General features: G+C 41.7%; 1 protein-coding gene across 1 annotated transcript in view; it reads right to left on the bottom strand.

Annotated features, from left to right (window-relative positions):
* Positions 1 to 2,521: 2,521 nt before the first annotated feature.
* Positions 2,522 to 23,401, bottom strand: part of huwe1 (HECT, UBA and WWE domain containing E3 ubiquitin protein ligase 1) — a 42,531-nt gene continuing 21,651 nt past the window's right edge. The window contains exons 42-81 of the mRNA XM_047362324.1: positions 23,234 to 23,401; positions 22,949 to 23,097; positions 22,800 to 22,866; positions 22,344 to 22,567; positions 22,050 to 22,261; positions 21,752 to 21,934; positions 20,961 to 21,133; positions 20,735 to 20,874; positions 20,325 to 20,400; positions 20,006 to 20,104; positions 19,617 to 19,768; positions 19,376 to 19,535; positions 18,943 to 19,171; positions 18,650 to 18,828; positions 17,518 to 17,607; positions 16,329 to 16,489; positions 15,825 to 15,867; positions 14,328 to 14,696; positions 13,981 to 14,191; positions 13,668 to 13,792; positions 12,834 to 13,054; positions 12,344 to 12,732; positions 11,559 to 12,198; positions 10,775 to 11,471; positions 10,575 to 10,663; positions 9,421 to 9,577; positions 9,184 to 9,316; positions 8,837 to 9,039; positions 8,519 to 8,745; positions 7,782 to 7,884; positions 6,938 to 7,087; positions 6,596 to 6,841; positions 6,393 to 6,510; positions 6,167 to 6,307; positions 5,806 to 6,093; positions 4,742 to 4,847; positions 4,513 to 4,630; positions 4,142 to 4,323; positions 3,432 to 3,622; positions 2,522 to 3,341 (exon numbers count right to left, since the gene is read on the bottom strand). Of these exons, the coding sequence (XP_047218280.1) occupies positions 3,239 to 3,341; positions 3,432 to 3,622; positions 4,142 to 4,323; positions 4,513 to 4,630; positions 4,742 to 4,847; positions 5,806 to 6,093; positions 6,167 to 6,307; positions 6,393 to 6,510; positions 6,596 to 6,841; positions 6,938 to 7,087; positions 7,782 to 7,884; positions 8,519 to 8,745; positions 8,837 to 9,039; positions 9,184 to 9,316; positions 9,421 to 9,577; positions 10,575 to 10,663; positions 10,775 to 11,471; positions 11,559 to 12,198; positions 12,344 to 12,732; positions 12,834 to 13,054; positions 13,668 to 13,792; positions 13,981 to 14,191; positions 14,328 to 14,696; positions 15,825 to 15,867; positions 16,329 to 16,489; positions 17,518 to 17,607; positions 18,650 to 18,828; positions 18,943 to 19,171; positions 19,376 to 19,535; positions 19,617 to 19,768; positions 20,006 to 20,104; positions 20,325 to 20,400; positions 20,735 to 20,874; positions 20,961 to 21,133; positions 21,752 to 21,934; positions 22,050 to 22,261; positions 22,344 to 22,567; positions 22,800 to 22,866; positions 22,949 to 23,097; positions 23,234 to 23,401 (7,712 nt within the window). The 3' untranslated portion in view covers positions 2,522 to 3,238. The remainder of the gene's footprint in view (positions 3,342 to 3,431; positions 3,623 to 4,141; positions 4,324 to 4,512; positions 4,631 to 4,741; positions 4,848 to 5,805; positions 6,094 to 6,166; positions 6,308 to 6,392; positions 6,511 to 6,595; positions 6,842 to 6,937; positions 7,088 to 7,781; positions 7,885 to 8,518; positions 8,746 to 8,836; positions 9,040 to 9,183; positions 9,317 to 9,420; positions 9,578 to 10,574; positions 10,664 to 10,774; positions 11,472 to 11,558; positions 12,199 to 12,343; positions 12,733 to 12,833; positions 13,055 to 13,667; positions 13,793 to 13,980; positions 14,192 to 14,327; positions 14,697 to 15,824; positions 15,868 to 16,328; positions 16,490 to 17,517; positions 17,608 to 18,649; positions 18,829 to 18,942; positions 19,172 to 19,375; positions 19,536 to 19,616; positions 19,769 to 20,005; positions 20,105 to 20,324; positions 20,401 to 20,734; positions 20,875 to 20,960; positions 21,134 to 21,751; positions 21,935 to 22,049; positions 22,262 to 22,343; positions 22,568 to 22,799; positions 22,867 to 22,948; positions 23,098 to 23,233) is intronic.

The following is a 23,401-nucleotide window of genomic DNA, read 5'->3' as shown; positions in this document are numbered from 1 at the left end:
CCATTCAATCTGACTGAATCTGTGTTTTGTGAAGAGGAATGTGAAAGATTGCTGTTTCAATCCACAAGGCACCAAAGACATGCATCATTTTCCTTACACATTACAAATATGCATTACTTTGTTTTGGTATATCGCATAAAATACACTGAACATTGTGATAGTTATGTAGCAAAATCAATGGGTTAAGTAACACCTTTGCAAAGTACCATCTGGGCTCAGGTCTCAAATGTGTAATTGTGCCATGCAAAGGATAAAGAAATCAGAAACTCTGAAAACACAAATGTTGCAACACTCAGCCAGAGTATGAAACAGAAAACAAGGGGTTAATGTTTAAAGCCATAACGCAGCGACATGGTGAACGGCGGAAACATCCTCGGTATGGTTTGTGAACCCAGAGGCACTGAGATATCTATGCCCAGCTGCAAGTGATAGGAAACAAATTCCTTTTAATGTTGCAACACAATTTCAGAGAAATTCAGCAATTGAATTTTTTGAGAAGGTATGCAGTGAAATCCTTTCCCATGTATTTGCAATTCAAAAGTCCGAGACAGCAACAGATGCTTGCAGAACACTAAGATCAACTTGTGTGCTGCAAGCATCTGTGCTTCATTAATAAAGTAATGTGGCTGGCCGATGCATTGTAAAAACCCTGCATGACAGCACTGTAATTTGATTCATCACGCCTCAGCGCACACCAAATCAGACATGGACGCTCCCTATTGTACCTCTGGTAGTGTGTAGGTTTTTCAGTGGGAGCTGAGGTGGGGGAGGAAAGACGCGTCGGTGGGTGGGCTGGGTTCGATTCCCACTGTTGTAGGGGCTCCTGAAGCGTAACTAATTCAGCACGCAAGAGCGGTTAAAAGAAGGTGAATACACGGGGGACGAGTGGGAGGAAAAGCGGGAGCGACAGGTGCAGGCATGCAAGAGGTGAAGGGGAAGGAAACCCCAACCAGGCAAGGTAGTGTGTTTTGGTACTGTGGTTTCACTGGTTATACAAACTGATCTGTTTCCAATCCCTGCTGAAATGAGAGGTTTTCCTGCTGGTGTGCTGTGAACTTTCAGATAAACTGAAGAGTGCTCTCTAGAAACCACAAGCAGCAGCACCTCCATAGAGCAAAATGTGAATGACAGGAAATTAGGATGCTTTAACAGGTTGTACTCTACAATCTACAAAGTTTTACAGTGTCCAATTTCTGAAAATGGTCTTGAATGCATCATGCTAAACTAACAAGTAGCTTCTATAGCTTCTATGTTGATTAATCCCTGAAAGTTTCTGAGTGCTTGATCTGTGTCGCTTTTGCCTAATTAACTGAATCATCGTGGTGTGGCATGGAGATCAGCCTGTGGACTCGTGAAGTTGTTAGGTGGTCCAGATTGTTTTTACTAGCAGTCTTCAGCTCGTTTGCATTGTTGAGTCTGGTGTTTCATCTTCCTCTGGTTTACATCAGGCCAGTTTGTTAGTCAATCAACAGGGATACCATGGTGCCAGCTCCTGCTGGAAAGGAAATCAGCATCTTCATAAAGCTTTGCATGAAGTGCTGCAAAGTTTTCATTATCTGCCAGCCATTGTGATCAAAATTTTATGTTTGAGACACATCACTGTAATCACATCAATAAATGTTTAACTAAATAAATTATGGACATAAACAAGATTTTGGAGGAAATTCTAATTTACTGGATTCATCTGAAAAGTAGCCAATAGCCGGGTAAATTTACCTGCTTTTACCAAAATGACCTGTCTGCAGGCAAAACTGCTTTTAACCTTGTTGATTTTTGTCAAGCCAACTGCAGAGCTTTCACTCATGGGTCTGCTTTTAGGACATTTAGAGTTGTAGTCAACTCCTATCAATTAATGTGTTTCCTAAACATATGGGGAGTAAAAGAAAGGTCGTCTCCTCACAACCCATCAACCATGGGTTATCCGTCTGATCCCAGAAATCTACCCTCCCCATTTTAAAGAAGCACGAGGAATAGATTTCCTCCTTAAAATCCTGCTGTGATGTGAGAAGTGCAGGTGTACCACTTCACATCTGCGATGTTTTGGATCTGATCGATCAGACACTCAGGACAATCTTAAAACTCTGTTCAAACAGAAAACCAAGGTGAGAAAACGGTGCAACCAAAGTTCCTGCAACACGTTTGTTCCTTCATAAAAGTAGAAAATGACAGCGAAGTTCCATTACCAGCCACCTGATGATAAAAACGAGGATTTGAAACACAAACTTATGAGAGATTTCAAAGCTTCGTCTCCTCAGGGTACTCTGGCATCAGAAATAATCAAGAGGTGCTGGGTAAAATAATAGAGGCCGGGATCCTGCTAAGTCTGATTGAAAGCAAACGTTTGAACCCAGCAGCTCCAGGCAGTGCAGGAGGACATCAGATGTCAAACACTGAAGTCATTCATTGAGTGCTCCATGTGGACTCAGCTGAGAAGAGTCCAGCAAGGACTGCGGTTCGACACAATCATGTCCAACGAAATAAACAGCAAACAACGGCTAAAACACTTTTAAAAGACAATGAATGAAACTTTATGCATTTATTCATGTAGTTATTCCACTCTGATTCAAAGGCTCAAGGCTGGGTCAGCGGTTTAATAGCCAAAAATACTCTAAAAGTTATGGTTAATGTTTTTAAATCACTCTTCATTGTTTGTACCATCCTCCTTTAAAAATGCCACAAAGCTTTGAAAAGTGCATTTTGGTGAATATCTCCAAAATGTCCGAGTTGTTCATCCCCCCCCCCCATAAAAATGTCCCCTATTGTCAAGGCTTGTGATGTCACAAAGTTGCAACAGGAAACACCAACGGTTTTTTCCCCAAAGGTTTTATAACCATCCTGTTCAAACAACATTCTTTTTTTTTTTCTTTTTACACAGCCAGAGAACAAAAAAGATTGAACATAATAAACTCCCAAACCTTTTGTACAGAGAAATCAAACTAAATGAAGAAAACATCTCTTATTAGTCCATGAATCCTCGCTTCCATTTGCGATAAATTGGGAAGGGAGACACAAGCGTGTCCAAATGAGGCTCTCTGTGTTGTACGCAGTATCAGTCAGTCTATTTCACTCGCTGGTTGTATCCATTTTATATGGAATAGAAACCAGCAAGACTAGGCCGTTCAACAGGTAATCCAGTAATGTCTATGATAGTGTGTGCGTGCGTTCAGAAGTTATCAGTGTGAATGTGTCAGGAGTAGGCAAACTAATTAGGTGTATGCATGTCTCTGGGTATCGAGGTTTAAGCCAGTCCGAATCCCTCTGAGCATTCCTGAATGGCCAACAGCAGCATGTGTCTCAGCTTCTCATAGCTCTCGTAGGCTGGAAGGTCAAGCTGGTTAAAGCTGAAGAAGGAAAGAAGAGAAGAAAATGTCAATTTGGGTTTATTTAGACATTTATTCAGCCAAGCAAAATAAAGATGCTTCCTTACTTACCAGGTATGAGCCGATGGCAGACGGTCAGTTGATCGATCATCACGGTGGATCTGGAACTTCTGGATGCCGTTCATGCCTTCTAGAGCAGCGAAACCCTGGAGGGGAACCTTGGATGTTCCAGTGACAAACTGCAGGAACTTGGCTCGGTCCGCCTGATCAAAGGACCGCAAGGCTCTCCAGAACCACTGGATCTAGAGCGTCAAAAAAACCCCCAAAAAACACGTAATTATTTTGCTTAAACACATTTTCAAAACAAGTTGATCTTTTAAAGCATCCTGTATTTTGTGAAGCAGGGTTTCTGCTAGTTTTATTTATATTAAAGACCTTTTGAGACATTTTAAGACCCTCATAATTTATATTTTGGACTTACAATAACTCCAAAATGCAAACTGTTCAAATCTAATATGTAACAATAAATAAAACAAGTACAGCTTGATTTAATAAAGTTTAAAAGGCAAAGTGTTTGGCAGACTTCCTCAGGCAGAACTAGAACAAGATAAATAAATGAAAGCTGCCACCGTATTTCTTTGAAAAAAGAAAATCAAGAATAAGCAACAAATTAACTAAAAGTAATTTAAGAGACATTGTGGGAAAACTAGAAAACTTAGTGACTTGTCAAGGCCTAAAATCGAAGATTTTGACTTTTTCGGTCCTGTAGAATCTCCTGTAAAACTATTTTGGGTTTTGGTGCCATTTTTACTGAACTATACCTGAATAGAGCTGGACTGGTATTTATGATATTCAGTGTTGGCCTTCAGGTCATCGATGTCAATGGTAGGCAGGCCAGAGATGAGCAGCTCCAGCTCCTGCTCTGTGAATATGGAGATCAGTCTCTTGGGGATGATCTCGTAGAACCCCTCAAGGAAGGCTGCTAGCTGTTTGCGGATTGCACCTAAAAAAAAAACCAAAATCAAATAAAAGAACAAAAATAGAAACAAAATTGCATTCATTAAATTCCTACCAATTCTGCTGCATATTTACAGATGACTGCTGCCACCTAGTGGCTTTGTTTCTACATCACCATTTTAAATAGCATGTGGAGATTTAATATAAAGTGATCAAACAGAAGCACACATCTCACCTGTCATCTTCATCTGGCACACCAGATGAACATATTCCTTTTTATTTTCCTCTGTAACAACAATGTTGGCTCCGTTTGGCTTGAGGTCTCTGACTTCACACACTCCAAACTCTTGGACCTAAAACAGCAATAATAGAAAATTACAGCTTTTAAAGGGGAATTTAAATGTTAAATTGTTGTGCTGGCATGGTCCGTTTGTTTCTAAACACTAACTGAAACAGACACTGACCTCTGTGCTGAAGGTCAGCTCATAGCCCATCGTGGACACGTCATTCTCCAACAAGTACACCAAACCCTGGAAGAATGGGTAGTCCTCACTCTCCATGTCTGTGTACCTGTTGAAACAAGATCAGCGCACAAGATTCAGAAGAAGAAAACATGTTGACTAAATATGGGTACGTTACAAAAATTCCTTTGGCACTTGGTGCTTTTTTTAAATTTTTGCAGAACTATGATCATCTGTGAGGGAATTTCTATTAAATTGGTTGTATTCAGTGTTTTAATTGTATTATTTAAACCAAATACAGCTTTGATAAACAGCCACTGACTCCCAAACAAAATAAATATGAGTACAAAACTGCTGTAATTTGATTTTAGTTGATTTTTTTATTCCCTTGTGATAAATTCTCTCCAAAGATTCAGGTTAGTTTTTCCAATAGGTGAAGATATTTTCTCATTTAATATAAATCTACCAATTCACATTTAGAGAATGAAGAACAAAACAAAAAAACTTGACTTTACAACTTTGCACTAAAAATAAAGAAACAGAATCGGACGTTTGACTCCCCAGGCTGATGCAATACCTCCAACTATCATATGTGGGATGGAAGGGAACACTTTTATTAGGAGTCTTTATTCTCTAAATCTGACAACTATGTGGTTAAACATTCACATTTTGAATATTCACAGATATGTGAATATTCAAAATCTAGGGTGAGGACCAAAGTTAATGATGGCCATCAAATATAAATCTGAACAAACAGAAAAAAGAAAACAGACAACATATTCTATGGAAATCCTTAAAAGCATTTCTGAGCCAAAGGAAAGCAGGGAAAACAATTAAACAACTTCACACCAAAAATGACCCCCGCCCCTTTTTGTGGTTTATGTTAAAAAAATAACAAAACAGAAATGTCAAAAACTAAAACCGGCATTTAAGGGGTTCAAAATGGAGGATTTGTCATATATAGTAAGGACTGAGGTTAATAATTGCAACTTGTAAACTGCAGGACAAAGTGTTAAGTAGGAGCAAATGTAACAAACGTTTGCTGAGAATGCCGGGAGCTCAGGTACCTGACACTTTTGCCCAGGATGTGTTTGTAGAAGCTGCGAGTGAAGTAGCATTCCAGGAGCCGGTTGTCATACACCGCCTTGGCCACAACCCGACCCACGAACTTGAAGTAGCTGAGATGGTTGGGGTTGCAGTGAGATGAGGGGTTGATGGTGTAGGTGACACGGTCGCCTGGTGACGTGCAGAACAGCGCATACATGGGGTTGAACATCTCTCGGGAAATGATCATGTACCACTCCCTGAGCAAGCCTCCAGCATCCTGACCCTCCTCCCCCTCAAACACAATATATCTGCAACAGAGTAAAGGTTCAGTTAAGAGGTTCTGAACTGAGACGAGGGAAAACAGAAGCAAGGAAAGCTTACAGTCTGTTCTTCATGTCCTCGGGGCTCTTGCGATGCAGTTCCCTATAAGAGTCCTCAAACACATGATCCCGTCTCACGTGCACAGCCATGTCCTCCTTTCTCAGGCCCTCATCCAGTCTTTCCAGCTCCTGGCGGAAGTACCTGCAAGTGATGGAAAAAAGAAATCGCATCTTAAAAACATCAAATATCACAGCACATGATGACAGTGTGAAATAACTCCTCTTACTTCCTCTTAACGTCAAAGTCCAGGATCCGTATGTAGTCGACTAATACTGCAAAAGGCCCATCGGCCAGGTGAGTGGTTGACTGTCGTAGGATCTGATTAAGCACTGTGCGGTGAGTTTCTAAAACCACAGTAAGTCCTGTTAGAAACTGCACAACATTGAAACGAAGCAGCATCATTTTCACATAAATAGACTTGAGTCTCACCAGCAAAGCGGAGGAATTTCTGGGTGTCTGGTGGAAGGTTAGAGGAGATGTGCATGGAGGACGGCTCTCTGGAAAAGAACGGGTCCAGGGATGAAGGTGTGGCAGGCGTAAGAGGAGCTGGGGATAGTGGTGGAGGTTCATCTTTAATGTGTGAAAGCTGGCTCTCTCGCGTGTCTCGAACAGGAGGTTTGCTCTCTCGCTCTGTGGCGTGAACCAGAAAAAAGGCCTCCACGGCTGGCTGGAGCACTGGAGAAACATTACAGTTATTGCAATGCAGCACAAAGTGTGGCTCCTTCAACATTAGAGTGTCAATAAGTATGTCTTAACCATAACTGCACCTACCCAGCACAGCATGCTGGTCATGAGACTCCTCCAGCTCTTTCAGACACTCCCCAAGCATGTCCCACAGCTCATCCAACAGCAGCTGCTCACTGAGTAGAGGGAGGTCTGGAAGTTTCTCCTCACTTTCTGACTGAGTGCTTCCATCTTCATCTGAAAGGAGAAAGGCAAATATGGACTTCAGAAATTTCACTAATGCTTTTCTGGCTCCTGGATGCTAAAGACTGTGTGAAAACGTTTGTATTTACAGCTCATTTCACTGTAAACTTACCAAACAATTTGGACACTTGGTATTCAAGGTCATAAATGTGTACATTTCACTAAATATTAGGTTAGTGATTCACATGAAACCTACATGTTACTAGTACTTTTCTGCGTGTACAGTAAATGTTTGAAAGAAATTTGAAAGAAAATTGCACACCGATATTGTGAACAGCCTAATATTTCTTGTTTATCACTTCATGTAGGTTAATAAATCAAAAGTTTTATTTTAAGGAATTGCTTCAGACCAGAATGTTTTACTTTTTTGAACACAATGCAATAATTTTTCAACACAACTGTATTGCTTATTTTTTATTAATCCAGGTAATCTAACAGTCTTATTCTAAAGACCTTATAGGTAAAAACAGACGTTCTTTGTGAGATGGTTAGCGTCAATATGCTCAGAATAGTACTTAATAATACGGCACAACACTTTTTGCATATTTCTAAACTTATTTTAATAAAACTATGATAATATTGATGAATTTACACACAATATTACAAAACCATAGTATTATTAAAATGAAAATACAAACAAATGAATTTATAGATGAGTGTTTCTAAGGTGGGTGTATGCGAATCATACCCAGAGGTGCAGCATCCTGCTCCAGAGGGGATGGCTGGTCAACATCCATCGGAGATTCATCTCTTTGTGCTGACTGAGCTTCTGGCGCCGACTGCACTTCAGACTAAAGAAAACAAAGATGGACGATCAGCAACAGGAACATTTATTAAACATGGTTGTTTTTCTACACAGTATAAAATGCAACTCTTATAAGGCTGCCATGCAAGATGACATTCCCATGGTCCACAGAAAGAGTTTTTGGGGAAGAAGGTCGAGGAAAAAGCATTAAGCCACAACTGCCGGCAAACAGACGTGAGCAGTGGAGCAAGCAAAACATTCATACTTAACCATAAACAGGACCTGTCAATGTCAAGGCACTGAAACACAATGCAACCAATCATGGGCATATCTGACTGACTGATGGGGCTGTCAATGTACATCATGCCAGCAAAGATGATGTCTGAGTACTAAAATCAATCGAGATGGACGTGATTGAATGACAGCATACAACGTTATGTTTGCAGACAAAAGGATCTGGAAGAAAATAAAATGGTTTCACATAAATTTCATAAATCTTAAAGCCAATAAAGCACGGGGTCCAATTAAATCCAACAAGAATCAGTAACTAATGTAATTTTAAAAATTTTAAAGCATTTATGTAGATAATAACATACTACCACACTGTGTATCCAGTGATTTTTGTTTTGTTTCGGTAATGCGAGTAGGAATATGCCTGATGTCAGTGCAGCCATGCTAACCGTGGCAGCAGCAGCCGTGCCAGTAGGGGGAGCAGCACCAGTGGGAGCATGAGGGACAGCCACTGAGGACCCGGCGGCAGATGCAGAGGGGGCGGTAGGTGGGGGGGCCTGTTGGAGCCGACGTGCACGCTGCCCCTCTCTCACCATCTGAATGATGGCGTCGGCCTCAGCCTCAAGCTGGCGCACTGCGGCCTGGATGCTGCTGGCTGAGCCCAGACTGCTGGAGCCTAGCGTTTGAGCAAAGGATAAGTTTTATCTAATGTTTAGAAAATACTGTGTATGCAGGTCAGGAGGATCGTATCTAGAAAACGGTCTTACCTAACCGGCCTGTTTGTTTGGCTTTCTTGTTGGCACGTCGTGTGTCCTCACGTAGCTGAATAATCACCTGCAGCACTCGCAAGAAAAACTTCTGTGTTGATGTTTTGGATGTTAGCGAGCTCATACAGGGAAGCTGCAACTCGCGTCCCCCAAGAGTGCGTTTCTGTGCCGCCACGATCACCACGCTCTCTGACCCATCGAACCTGTGCACCAACAGTAAGGCATGTAAAGCAGTGGATGACAACAATTGATCACCCTGAGCTCGTTTAATAAGTCTTTCAAACTTCCTCTCTATTCTGTGTTGACAACTTAAAGATGGTGTGCATCAAACACATCACTTTGCTCACCTGCTGGTCATCTTGCCCTTTAACCTGGCAGATATGGAGGGATCCTCTGGAGGTGCATCTGGGGAATGTGAGTCAGCTTGTGCCTGCCTCTGCTGCTCCAAGTTGTACTCCCTTAGCTCAGCCAGTAATGTGCCTGAGAGAGAAAAACTCAACGTTAGAAGTTTGTGAAGAAACATTAGGTGATTAAATCAAGAAGGACAGGATTAGCCATGTCTGAACAACTTCTTCAAGACTGACCAATCTGCTTGCATAGAGTGTATCCGAGATGTCTGGCTCCACTAAGCAGCAGTCTGAGCACTGTGTCTCTGGTGGAACCGTCTCCTCTAGATAGCTGCAGCAGAATGTTAGCAGCATCCTCTAGACCCTCTTCTGAACATGAGTGAGACGTCAGCACCTTTAGAAAGAAGAGGGAGAAACATTTTAAGAGTTTACAGAGCAACAGAACTTATTTACTGCTATTATTATGAATCCTGGTTTTGATGGTGCTTCAAGCTCAACAGCATATTTATCTTTATCACTGAGACAGGATGTACTTCTTGAGGTGTCCTTTTTTATTGATGGAGCAATGAAAACCTCTTGTTGAGTTAGCAACACTCAAAAAACTGCTGCGAGTGGCTAACCATTTGCCTCTAATGGTGCTAAAGTTGGCAGCAACATGTGAGCTTCTATCAGCGATGAATAGGACAAAATGACCATTTCACTGTTCATTTTAATAAGCCTGGACTGCATCTGATCCCCTTTAGTTCAATATTAAAAATACATACACTGATTACACTTGAACTGGCTCCATTTCCACACAGAAGATAAAATCTTTAAAAATCACTTTAGAAACAAGTTTTTTCTAAAACTTTTTTTGTGAAAGCACTAAATTTCAATTTTACCCATTTTAATTTTTGGGCTTTAGGCCCACCTTAGAATTAGAGAAGCATACAATTCTGAATTTTTGATTTATTCATCACTAATCCCAAATTCTTTAAAACAAAGGTTGTGATTAGGTAAAATTTTATATGTGAAAACCAAAAAGAATATGGGGTCACCCTTAATTTACTTCCAAAATACTGATTAAAATGTATTTTGTCCATTTAAACCTAATATCATGCATCTTTTTGGCTCATAACCCGTTTGTTGTATGTGTATGAATCCATGAGATAAGACTTTATTAAACGTAAAATCCTACTGGTTATGCCATACATGGGTAATGTTATATTTAAATTGATTTATTTTAGGATCCAAAAACAAACAAAAAAAACTTTTAGGTGTTAGAGTAATGATTGACTTCAACGAGAACTTTCTTAGGCACCTTATTTTAACGGCATAATTTCCCAAAAAGGGATAAAAAAGCAATAATAAAAAATAATCTACAGCACGATGAGTCCATTGTCTGGTCATACCTCCACAGAAAGTTGAAGCTGTTTCTCAGTGAGTCCTGTGGAGGCCATCTTGTCGCTCTCTGTACTGACAGTAGGGCCCCTCTGTTTTCCTAAATAAGTAAAATATTTATCGCACCAAAAGTGCACAAAATTAATTTCCGATTAAACGTTTTGGAAAGTTGTGTGTGGATAAACTTGAGCATTTTTACTTCATGGATTACCTGTAGAGGTTATTCCAGTGGACGTGGGTATAGAGATCATAGTAGAGGAAGCCTGTGAGACTGTTATGCTTGTTCCTGAGGATGTACCCTGGACTGCAGCTCCTCCAGAGGCCCCAAGTGCGGTCACAGTGGGCTGGGCAGAGCCCACTAATGCTGGTGTCACGATCGACCCTGTGGGCCCTGAGTTAGCTGTGTTAGGGTTGGCAGCCTGTGGGGTCGGGTGTCCAGCATTCACTTCCGTTGCCTTGTTGTCGGGCAAGGCAATAGATATGAGGGAGAGAAGGCGCAGCAGCTTTTCGGTTAACAACGAGCTCCGCCTGATTACGGGATGAGATAACATGTTCATCAGCTGGCCAAGAGGGGACGTCTCTAAGCTGAACTGTGATCCCTCAGCCTCCACACCGCCACCCAGGGTCACCGTCTTCATACTGGCTTTTCCCTTGCGGCTGACGTTCATGTTGTCGAGCTTGACCAGCAGATCCCAGAAATCTGTGGAGATGCCTAAAGACTGAGGAGTAGCTACAGAGTAACCCAAGGAGTTCTGAGTATTAGGGTTACTCTGAGACTGAGACCCTGACCTGGAGCTCCCAACTCCACTTCCTCCCCCAGAAGAACCTGAACAAAGACGAGAATCCAGATCAGAGGCAGCTGCTGACACATCCTTACATCGCTGCTGGGTGAAGTGACTTGGGAACACCTGCAGAATCAGACAAGAATAAAGAACTAAGTATTATAAACTAACATTTTATTTTTTCAACCATTAACAAATAAATAAAAATCTAACCTTAGCTAGCTGGATAAGGGTGTCCAGGACATGTCGGCAGACCACTGGAGCTGCCTGAGGGTGGATGTGAACTGTGGAGCCTCCGCCTCCAGCACATGTGACTCCTGTAGCACTGCCTGATACTCCTAGTGCTCCGGATCCCGTGGAGCCGCCAACTGAATGCCGGTCAGCATGCTTCCTACCTGATGCCCGCTGAATCTGAAAAATGTTTGTTCGGCAGCCCAAAGCTGCATCCATAGAGACTGAGAGCCAAGAGAGCTGGCTAGAGCTTCGAGACTCCACCCTGTTTAGCAGCTCTAAGGACGACGACGATGATGAAGAGGAGAGGGAGGAGGTGGCTGAACCTTTTCCTCCAGAGCCTCCCTGGGTGCTCCTCTTTCCACGGGGATCTTCCAGACGGGACGTCTCCAGACAGACCTCGCTCTCGCTGCTGCGTTGGAGGATGGACAGCAGGCTGCGAATGACCCACCCGCGAGTCTGAGAGTGGTAGCAGAGGTTCCTGAGCACACGGTGCAGACGACTGGTGTTGAGCTTTGGTTCGTCCACAAACAGCAGAACCAGCAGGCAGGACAACGCCTCGTGGTCCAGCAGCAATCGTCCACGCAGGCGCAACAAAGAATCTACACTGGAGCTGGATGGTCTGAAGAAAACAAAAACATTTGTGAGAAATCGGAAGAACCATATGATTTGACATTTTAGAACGTAGTACTAACTCGCGTCTCTAATAAACCTCATCCAAAACTTTGCACTGAAGAAAGGCAACAAACGTGATTATATTTCCTCACCTGTGGTTTGTTCCACCCATCTGAAACGGTCCTCCTCTCTGGACAGCTAGACGGGTGTACTGAACACCTCGGTTGCTTCCTAACCGGCTGGTGAAGGCAGGTGAGCGCAGGATGGCTGAAAGGGCTGAAGATGAGCTATGACCGAACAGCCTCTCATGCATCAGCTGTCTCTGACGCGCCTCTTGCTCTCTACGCAATGCAGCTGCCTCAGCAGCAATGTCCGGAGGCATGACAGCCAACACACTGTCTTCCATGTCCTCCAGAACACTACGCCGGAGCTCTGATGGTAGTGTCTGGATGAAAGTGACCGGATCCAGGGGAGTGTCACCCTGTGGAGGCTGTTGCGCTAGCTCTCTTCGCTGCTGCTCAGCTCGTTGCTGGGCAAGAACCTAAATCAACAATTCGCACACTTGTATTGGTTGGAAAAAAAAAACACATCTCAAAGGTAAATATCTGATCTTCTATAATCTAACGTTTTAATTTCTCTCACCTCTTCCTGAATAGCAGGTGGCAAAGCTGCCAAAAACTCAGGGCTGACCTCCGTAACCCCTGGTCCTCCAAGCACAGGCGCAGCAGAGGAGGGTATAGTTGTGGCAGCAGGAGGACGTGAAGGTGGTCTGATGCCGAGCTGATTTTGCAGGACCTCTCGACGGATGTCTTCTGGAAGGGCTGCAAGGAAAGAAGGATCCACACCCTCTGGCAAACTGATACCTGAGAAAACAAAAAACAAACATGAGATGCAGGTAGTGAACAGGGAAGGACGTTGTAGACTTTTAATTTTAAGAACGATATATAATAATATATGTGACTAAAATAATTCATCACGTTTTCATTGCATACAGTCAGAAACAAATAATGCTCTACCAATAAAACCTGATATCAAATGCAGTGTTGGCATAGCATTCTTATCTCATCATTCTCACTAGTTCTCATCACAATATCATTTTGACAACAGTGACCTGTACGATAACTGGCCCGCCCTAGTGGCGCACTTAGTGGTGGTCCTTTTCTCTAGCAACAAACTGCAAACTTCCTAAATAATCTGTGGAGGCAAAAGTAGCAAAAGCTTCTTCGCTGCATCTTCTACTGCAGTTAATCAAGAAAAAGGCCATATCACTGTGTTGTGTTTTGTTCTGTAGCTCTTCAACTTTTTTCTGTGCTCTTCTGGCAAAAATACTTCCTCTCCTGTCATGTAGACTCAGAAAAGTCTGAATTAGATAATTATGACATGGGCTGTCTTTTTACTTGATTAACCACATATTTGTAGTGTATGTCAAGTTATGATGAAAATAATTTTTTTTGGGCTGCGTATTAAAATCTTTACCAGCAAGTGGGTCCTCCTCGTCATTGCTGGTGGATGGAAGAGGCTCTTCCTGGATGGCCTGGGACTGGCTATCAGCACTATCGCTCCTAGGCATCGTCTCTCCAGGAGATGAAACAGATGTGGAGCTGAAGAATAAAAGAAAACGGACATTGTCTCTTGTTAACATCTTAAACCAAGCTTGAGTGTTAAAACAAAAAGGTTCATAACAATTTTGCTTTTAAAAAAGGTATTACTGCAAATTGACAACTTCATTGACAAAGAATGAGTTGTATATGCAATTAGTTTGATCTGAAATATAACAAATGTTACCCACCCCGTGTCTGCATCTGTCTGCCGATCAGTCAGCTCATTCTCCCTGCTGCCAGACAACTCCTGAGACAGCTGGGTGGTCTGAGGAGGATTGAGAGCAGCTTCTTCCTGAGTAGCAGATGCAGGGCTGCTGGTATCCATGGGGGATCCTTCCAAATGCGACACACCAACTGCTACAGGCTCGGTGTTTTCTACAATATCTGGGCTCAAGGAGGCTGAGGAGAGAAAAGGGTGACTGATAACTTTTCTCACTGGGTTTAGAACACACAAAGAGAGGTTTCTAGGTACAAATGTATTTATGTGTCCTTGTCGTTGGCAACAGTATAAATTGTCTGTTTAAAGTTAATCTACCTTCCCTGTCTTCATCCAATGCTCCTCCTCCACCACCTCCTCCAACTCTCTCACCAGTTGTGGGAGCCGGGGACATTTCCATCTGAGATGCTTCTGCTTCGGTGTTTGGTCTCAGAGTTTCAGATAGGGTGGGAAGGCCAGCCCCTGCCAGAGCCGCCAGTGAGCTGGCATGCGACTCAGCCAGGAGCAGGTCAGCAATTGGCTGGTGTACTTGTTGACTAATAGCGGTCTCCAGGGAGACCAGGGCCTGTTCGTGGGGAGCGGGGGTGGTGGGAGTGACCTCTCCAGACGGGGGAGCAGTGATGAAGCCCTCTGAGACCCTGGGTGTGTCCAGGCATGCCATCGGACCCTCCTGAGCCTGCTCACCCTCTATGACATCCAGGTGGAGAGAGTGTTAAAACAGGTGCATCTGGAGTTCAACGCTTACAATTGCATTACTGTAAGCATTTGAGTACATCTACCAGATCTCATGATCTTATTTTACGGCTTAACAAAAAGGATTTTTATAAATGGAGGCCACACTTACAGTAGCTGAAATCTTTAAAAATGTTATGTAAATGTAAAAAACTGCAAACCCATACAAGAGTATAATGAAGTGTTAAAATATTTACCAGATGCAATCAACCTCTACTGAGGAAGGAAGTAAGTTGTATAGTTATCTCCTGTATGGGGTGCACAATCCTGATCCCCTCCAACAACACAACTTACTACCTCACCACAGCGCAGGCACTCGCAGCAAGATGCGTATGGACGACGACTTAGAGAAATAAACATGCAGTTCATCCTAGTTGTTGGTCACTGGAGTCTCTGTATGAAAAACTACTGGTACAGTTCACGTCACATTTTCTGGTGGTTAACATTGCTAAGATAGCTTTGATTAAGCTTAAATTCTCAAATAAATCTGAGAGTTAAGTGTAAAGTAAATGATTTTCATCATTTCCAACCCTTTCAGTGACGCATCATTTCTTTACGAAAGGAAATTCTTAGAAGTGGATGAGATTGCAACAATCAGGATGGAGAGAGTTTAACCACAGGATTAAAATGATCACCCAGATCAACTTCATGATGACTGGAAATGACCTTTCCTGTCTAAGAGGAAGGATGGATGAAAAACTGCCTGAAAAAGTCCTTTTGTAGCATAACAGAGACCAAAGATCCCATTACTGCTGGCCCTAAAAGGGCTATTTTTCAAATCTGCATGCATGATAAAAAATATTTGGCAAACATTGTTGTAATAATGATAAGCGAGGAGCTTTAAAAAAGAAGAAAAAATATTTTGCTCCAAATAAAGATGTGCAGATGATAAGGCGTGGCCATAAGAAAGACAGTAGACTGTATAGTTATCTCCCAGATCTGGTGTGATCCTAAAACTATACAAACTACTACCTCATCCCACAGCACGCACAGCCAGCTGGGTGCTTGCTTCTTGGTACACTTCAAAATTTTTTTTAAATGATGACTGAAACAAAATATTGGTAATATTATAAATATCAGTACCTGCAGTGTTCTCCGCACCATTAACTGTGTCCAGTCCAGAACCCTATGGACAAAAAATATCCAACAACAAAACGTCAGCATTTACTACAAAGGGTATTTGATTACTTATATTTTAAAAACAACTTATTATAAATCCCATTATAAGTGTATCTTTAGAACTGTTTTACAATAAATGGGCCATAAAAGCACTAAAGAAATAGATCTTCTCATATTAAATTAAATATGTTTAATCATTGCTGTATGTTGTTTAACCCTCCTCCTTTTACACATTGAATTTGTGCAATTGCAAATGTTATAAAAGCACTTCCAAGCAACCACTAAAATACCATGAAATTAAACCATAAGGTAGTATTTCCAAATATGTACAACAAAAGAACAAGTTTTCTTTTCCATCAGCCTGTTGGAATACACAAAACTGGTTACACATTAGGCATGAAATTCCCCTAGACAACAAGGCAGGGGTAAAAATTGTTCTTCAGCCAACAAGATATATTCTCAGCAAACCTGTAAGCTCTGTTCCCTGACTTGCTCTGCACCAGACGCCCTCCTCTCATTCTGTTTGGACTCCTCTTCCTCAGCCAGCTGCCTCCTCCTCTTCTCCCTGCGTTCTTCCAGTTCCTCGTCTCTTAGACTCTCCAAATGCTGCAGGATTGGCACTTTCACCACTAAAAAAAAAAAACAACAAAGCACACACACAAAAAAATAATTCATATGAGAGAAGTCCTTGTACCAATTTTGTTGTGGCTGCAGTTCAAATGTGAAGCTTGTTGCATAGGGGTTTACACCAGACCACAAAACTCCATATTAGCCGTTTCAACTGGTCAAAAATTAAGGAATTACAATAGGCGAATTTAGACTTGACTACTCCATGTAGTTTGTGTGCAAAACAAAATACGTAAACAGCTGAACAGTGCTACAGCAAACTGAGGCTAAACCTGTGTAGCAAACAGAAAGACGTAACAGGAAGTTTCAGTAACTTAAATTTAAGACTTTAAGACCATTATGATTAAATTTTAAGATAACAAATAACCTATATTTGCCTCACTTAACAACATAAGCTATGTAAATATACCTTGGTTAATTTAAATTGTTGTTTTTCAACAACTATTATGGGATTTAAATGTTTTTATGCATTTTAACCTGACTCCAACATGTCCTTACTGTATGTAATAGGCTTCATAACATTTATTGAAGACATGTTTTAGACAGCAATTATATTTGTTTGGAAGCCAAATCTCTTTAAAAAAAAGCACTTTCCCATAATAAGGTAGCAGGTAGTGGATAAATGTAACAAGAATATTTAGATTTTTTTTCTTTTTTGCCTAAACACACAATTTTAAGCCAGAGCTGCAAATCACAGAACCACAAACGAAGGAGCGTACACATTTAACACATATCTACATGTAATTACAGAGTATGAAACATCTGCCAGTATTTAGTAGGACTTCTGAAAGCATAAAATTAAGATTATTAAATAATTCAAGAGATTTTAGGACCTTGCAGAACCTGTATTATGAACTGGAACTCTGTAGAATTTGATCTATTTAGTAAACATAATTAATTACCATATTCCTTTTAAAAGAAGAATTTAAAACATTCAGTTTTCAGTAACCCTAACTTAGCCAAACACTGCTCTTAATAAAAGCCGAGTTCTCAGTTTATTGTTATTGAAACAGGTTTAAGATCAGTTTACCTGCTACACAGTCGTGCGTACTCTCAGCATCCAGCACTTTGCACTCGTCTGTCCATCTAGTTAAGGCAGTGGGAATACTCGAGAGAGTACCTAGAGAGATGCAACACATGTTAACACTTCAGGAAAATAAGTCGTAAATATTTAGTTGAGGCTTGTATTGACTATTCAAGTATGTTCCCTGAGTAATAACTCATACAGCATAAGTGTTAACAGAGGTCTTGTTTAGCTACACATAGGGCTTTTCCACGTGCTTTCCACATAGCCTAACCGGGGCTGGTGTCAGAGCCAGCTCTTAACTCGTTCTGCGAAAAAAAAAAAAACAGGTTGCGTTTCTACCACCTGAGAGCATTTGAAACCAAACATAAAACCAAGCCCTAAATTTTAAAACATGTCGCTCAACATGTTTTGATTGGTTGATGTTCTCCTAGAGTCCACCTCTAGCTCCTGACGAAAGCAGTTACTCTGGTCTAGAAGCGAACTGGTGCTAGCTTAGCACTAGATTCTCAGGGCCAGAGTTGGATGCAGAACTAGCACTAACACCAGTAAAGCACTGGGATCAAGTTTAGTGGAAAAAACCATTAAGTGAGGGCGAGAGGGTCCCGTCGTGAAAATAAAATGCCATGATTTTCAGTAGAGTTCTGCAGCCATAATAACTATGGGAATAATCACAGGTGTTGACTTACAAACCGAATTCAAATCACTTTAAAGTCAGAAAAGGTTGTAACATTCACAGACATTTACTAATTACCATCCAAGAGAGAAGTCAAAAAGGAGTATGAATCCCCTTCATAATTAACAGCACTGTGCCTCGTTTCCTAACCTAAAATCTTAATGATCGATAGGAGTTCTGGTTGTTTTTATTTGTGCTTCAGGACAAACCTTTTAAAATCTCTAAGTATGACTTTGCCTGGAGTTACTCCCCCTTTCTCCACAGATGGATATCAGCACAAATCAATAATTACAAATCTTTTACAAAGCTGTATATGAGTTTAAACTGAAATGACTAATTTATAATACTGCTAGCAAAAAAAAAAAACCTAGCTAGCTGGCAGAGCCTTTTCCTGCTCTGATTTTCTGCCTGGTTCCCGCAGACGAAACGTCCCTATAGACTGGAGTTTGTTGTAATTCCTACCTGCTTGTCCCCCGGTGCTGCTTTGTTCATGGAAGAAATCATCCAGCAATTCATCATCAGAACGAGCAATGATGTGAACATCCTCATTTCCAACCAAAAGCCGGGCACGACCACGGGACTGCAGTGGCAGAGAGCTGGACAGCTGTAAAATGTCTGCTGCCGCACTAGGTCCCAACAGTCTGAAACAGAACAAGAGGGCAGATATTCTAATTATTACTAGAACAAAATAAGCCGAGGAAAGCTGTAGGTCGCAGAGTTCAGGCCTCACATGGTTCCAAGCCCCCTTGTTTTACCTTTGCAAAATGAGTGGAGGATTGGGCTGGCGGTTATGAGGGTAGTGGACATGGATGGTGTGTCCACTGTTGGCAGTGAGTTGACGAAGCGTTCGCTGGCTGCGACCCATGCCCTGTGCCAGCCGGCTGCTAGAACCGGCCACGCCTAAAGTGAGGGAACTGTGGTCAGCGTGGCGCACCATCAGAGGGTGGGAGCTGGGGATGTTCCCTGGGGAGGAAGGGATGTCAGCTGATGGAGGAACGACAGAAGACATATGACAGCATTAGATGAAAGCACTAGCAAAATCTTTTGAAATGTGGAGAAAAAAACTGGAGAACATTTTGTTTTTTTGATGGAAAAAGATAATGCAAGATATCCCAAACTTTGAGAGAAAAAAAACTTTTAAAGAAACATATTTAGACATAAAGGAAAATGTAGAACGTGTCTACCTACCGTTGTTGGAAAACATGTTATCAAACTCTATGATGAGGTCATCATCCCTGTCGAACCTTTCAAACCGGATGTGTGGTGCAGCGTTGATGTCAGGGAAGTCTTCATCCAGCTCCATCTCTGATCCTTCATCGTCATCATCCTCATCTCCTTCTTCATCATCCTTAAAGATATGGCAGCAGCAGTAAGCATGGGTAAGAACCATCAATAAGACTTGAACAAACTTTACTGCATATATCCAGACCTGGTCCTCCTCCTCCTCTTCCTCCTCCTCTTCCTCATCCTGACTGTCTTCATCATCATTGCTGCCACTAGAGTCCTCTTCTTGAGTGTGTTCCTCATCTTCTGGTTCGAGAATATTCATTGAGTCTAATGAAGAAGTTACACACAAAGTTCCTGTATCAATAAAAGCAGCCACATTAAGTGGCGAGTTAATCATTCTGATAATCTAGATGTTTTTTCTGGACCTAAAGGTGGACATTTTGATGCAATCATCCGTGTTGATTAGCTTATGAAACAAATAGAATACTTTATTTTAATGTAACTGAACTAAATAAAAATGGGGCATATTATTTTTACTGTTTATTAAACAAAATGATCATCAGAGAGCTGTCTGATGTGTCCATGACATACCTTCACGGTTAGCCTGAAGAGTGGATGCCTGGCTGATGTTGGATGGGACCTCATCCATCAACACATCCTCTTGTGATTCGTCCCCACCACTACGTCCAACTAATTGCCATTAAATACAATGAAAGATGCACATTTGGGTCAACAAAAGCATTACCCAATATTAGAAGAGGCATAGTTATTTTTTTCATGGTATAACATTTTGTAAGAAATTTATTTTGTCCTGGAACCATCTTACTTTGCTGTAGGAATACTCTACATTACTGCAGTAAACATTCTATGAAAGATCACAATCACAATTAATGTCTTTTGATTGGTTTACCTATAATTGCACTATTTGCTGTACCAACATCTCTCTCCAGCAGCTCATCAATGAGGTCCACCAACTCATTCTCAACCTGCATGAACAAAAAACGAAATTAAGTAAAGGAGCAAAGAAATCCTCACGACGTAGTCTCTTAAGTAATATTAACTTTGACAAAACGGCTTTTTTTTCTTTCGTCACTAGAGGCCTTTATTTTTGATAGTAGGCAGACAAGAAGGAGGGGGCAAAGAGAGGGGGAGACATTCGGCAAAGGTCGCCGGGTCCGGGACTCGAACCCGTGACGGCCGCTTCGAGGACTATAGCCTCTATATGTGGTCGCACGCTAACCCCTATACCACCAGCGACGCGCCTACAAAACGGCTTTTTAAACCCTGAAAGTATTTCCATGTGATACAATCTTCGTTTACCTGCATGGCTTGTGTGCTCAAAACCTCTGGCTGTCCAGCAATAACCACTGTGTCTTCTCCTGCTTCTCCATCCATGAGGTCAGCGTCTGCTCCCTGAACCCTGTGGCTGCCATCCACTGGCTCCGTTTCTCCAGACTCTCCTGGATAAGATTTTATTTATGAACAACAAGCATGTGCAGCATAATCAGTGGAGTTGGTAAGAACCTAGTCAGTTCCAGGTAGGTACCTTGATCCTGTGTGTTGCTATTGCTATCTCTGGCTGTGCCCACAGTCTCATGTTCTGTCTTGCTCTTACTGGAGCCACCTTTGCCTCCAAAAAGACTGCTGGGTTGGTTAACAATGCGTGACAGAGTCTCCAGAGGTTTTAGTGCTGCGTTCACCGTGTTGGCCATGTTAGGACTAAGGAGAGAAATTTAAGAGATCACAAATAATTTTGTTAAATCAGATTTAAAACATATATATATTCATTGGAGCCACTGTATTTTACTCTACTGTTTTTAGTTCGTATTAACCAGATTAAAAAAAAGAAAAGTTCTCATTAATCTACTGCTAATGTACTTGCTAAGTTAAAGTCTACATTATTATGAAGGGTTTCAGCAGTTTTTAGTAAATTAATTTTAAGACCCAAATTATGTACATTCTATCAACATTTAAAAAAATGTTAATGTTAATTAATAGTTTAAGCTGTAACTTAATGTAATTTTAGACCTAGAGCAGAAAATCCAAATGTTTTTATGACTTTAAAGGCCTAAAATATCAATGAATAAATGTAAGGTTGTTTTAGAATGCAGAAATCCAATAAAGCTATAAAATGCTAAGACAGGGAAACAAACTAACAAATTAACATGTATGTAAAAGTGTGGAGCTGCGTTTTATGTGTAGGGAAATACAACATGGACCAGAACGATAACAAAAGGTCATTTCAAAAAGTAACAAACTTTGGTGGAAATCCACAAGTTGAATAAACTAATTCAGATTTATTTTTAGTAATTAAACAAATATAGGTTAATGGTTTACCTGGACAAATCTAGGCTGTGAGGCACACGCGCCAAGTCATTGACCAGTCCTTTCTTGAGAAAGAGTCTTATAATATTGTTCATGCCATTATGTTGAGTCTTGGCAGCTGCTGTACTATAGAAAGTTGATGTGGAGGGACAGGACTCCATGATGGTGCTGATGATGCACATCACTGCCTGAAGCCTGAGAAAACAAAATACATGGACAATATAAACAGGTTTGGAAAGATCCAATGTATAACTGATCAACAACTATACTGTTGTAGCCAGGCTGTATAAAATATTTGAAACTTATTTACCTTGCATGCTTTTCTGCACCTTCTGCCATTGCTAGGGCCCTACTAAGGGCAGCCTTCACCTCATTTACCAGCGCCACCTGGGCATCAGTGCCGGTGCCGGCCGCTGCTAGGCTGGCCAGGAAGAGACGTGCCAATGCTGGGGTGTCCTTGTCCTCCGCATTTTGAGTGTGAGGCAGCAAGTGGTCAAGCACAAAGGCTAGAACACTGCAATCCTGTCAGGATACAAGCAAGTCACATGGGAAAAGCAGAAAAATAGGTTTTAAAAAGTTAATGACGTCTAGTTCGGTTCCTTACCTCCTTTATGAGCTCAGATTGTCCAGCGGTGTAGGAGTAGGAGGCGATTAGAGTGGCGATGCCCACATAAGAGCGAACAAGTTCAGCTAGCAATCTCAAGATGGTCGAGGTTGGCATAAGAGGCTTGCTTGCCTTCACCTTAGCGGCTTTACTCTCATCTGAGCTGGCACCCTTCTCACCTTCCTGTTCCTTCTTTTCCTCCCGCATCTCCTCTGGTGTGGACGCTAAAGAATTTAAAATACAAAGAAAGATTTATTAGATGAGATCAAATGCAACAAATCTATTGAAAAAAAAAAAACAGACCTTGGTGACCTCCATCGACATCCAACAGAAAATTTCACCAAAACTTCTAAAACTGATGTTAGCCATCAGACTGACAGTAATATTGTGACTGGAGTATGAACTTCACATCTTTCTTAGGGTTAGCAGGGAATAAATAAGTAAAATAAAAATTACCTTCACCTTGTGGGGTGCCAGACTGGGAAGACTCAGCCGCACCACCGTCAGCAGCAAAGACTTGTGCCTGAAAGGAAGAGATATCGACCTATTAATGACAAATGTTAATGGTAAGGCACAAACTATACAGGTTCTTCAATGAGCCTTACATTGATATGGAAGGCTGACTGAGAGTCAAAATCGCTCCCCTGACGGGTGAGCCGGTACTGCTGGTAAACATCATCACCAACATCCTGCAATATCTGGCACAGATCTTGAGTGCTAGGCGCAGCTGCAGCACGTTCCTCTGGACGCTCAGCTAAAACGCATACAAACAGGTTTTTTTATAGAGATGTACACATAGGTGAGAAGTTCAAATAACTTAATCCACCAACACTGCATATCAGATCCTCCAAACCAGCGGCTATCAGGAAAATGCTTTGAAAATGTCTTACGTTCTTCCGGAGCATGATAGGCAGCCAAGGCATTGAGCATGTCGTAGACAACCTCCTTGATGGTATCAGGGATAGAGGGCAAAGGAGACAACTTCAGAGGAGTTGTCTTCACTAGCTGCACAGCATTAGGTCCCTTAATTCGAAGGTTCTCAAATTCATCATCAGATG

Source organism: Girardinichthys multiradiatus, chromosome 1 (genome assembly GCF_021462225.1).
Source record: "Girardinichthys multiradiatus isolate DD_20200921_A chromosome 1, DD_fGirMul_XY1, whole genome shotgun sequence".
NCBI classification, from domain to species: domain Eukaryota; kingdom Metazoa; phylum Chordata; class Actinopteri; order Cyprinodontiformes; family Goodeidae; genus Girardinichthys; species Girardinichthys multiradiatus.
Note: the sequence above shows the minus strand (reverse complement) of the source record. Positions and strands in the feature narration are given on the sequence as shown.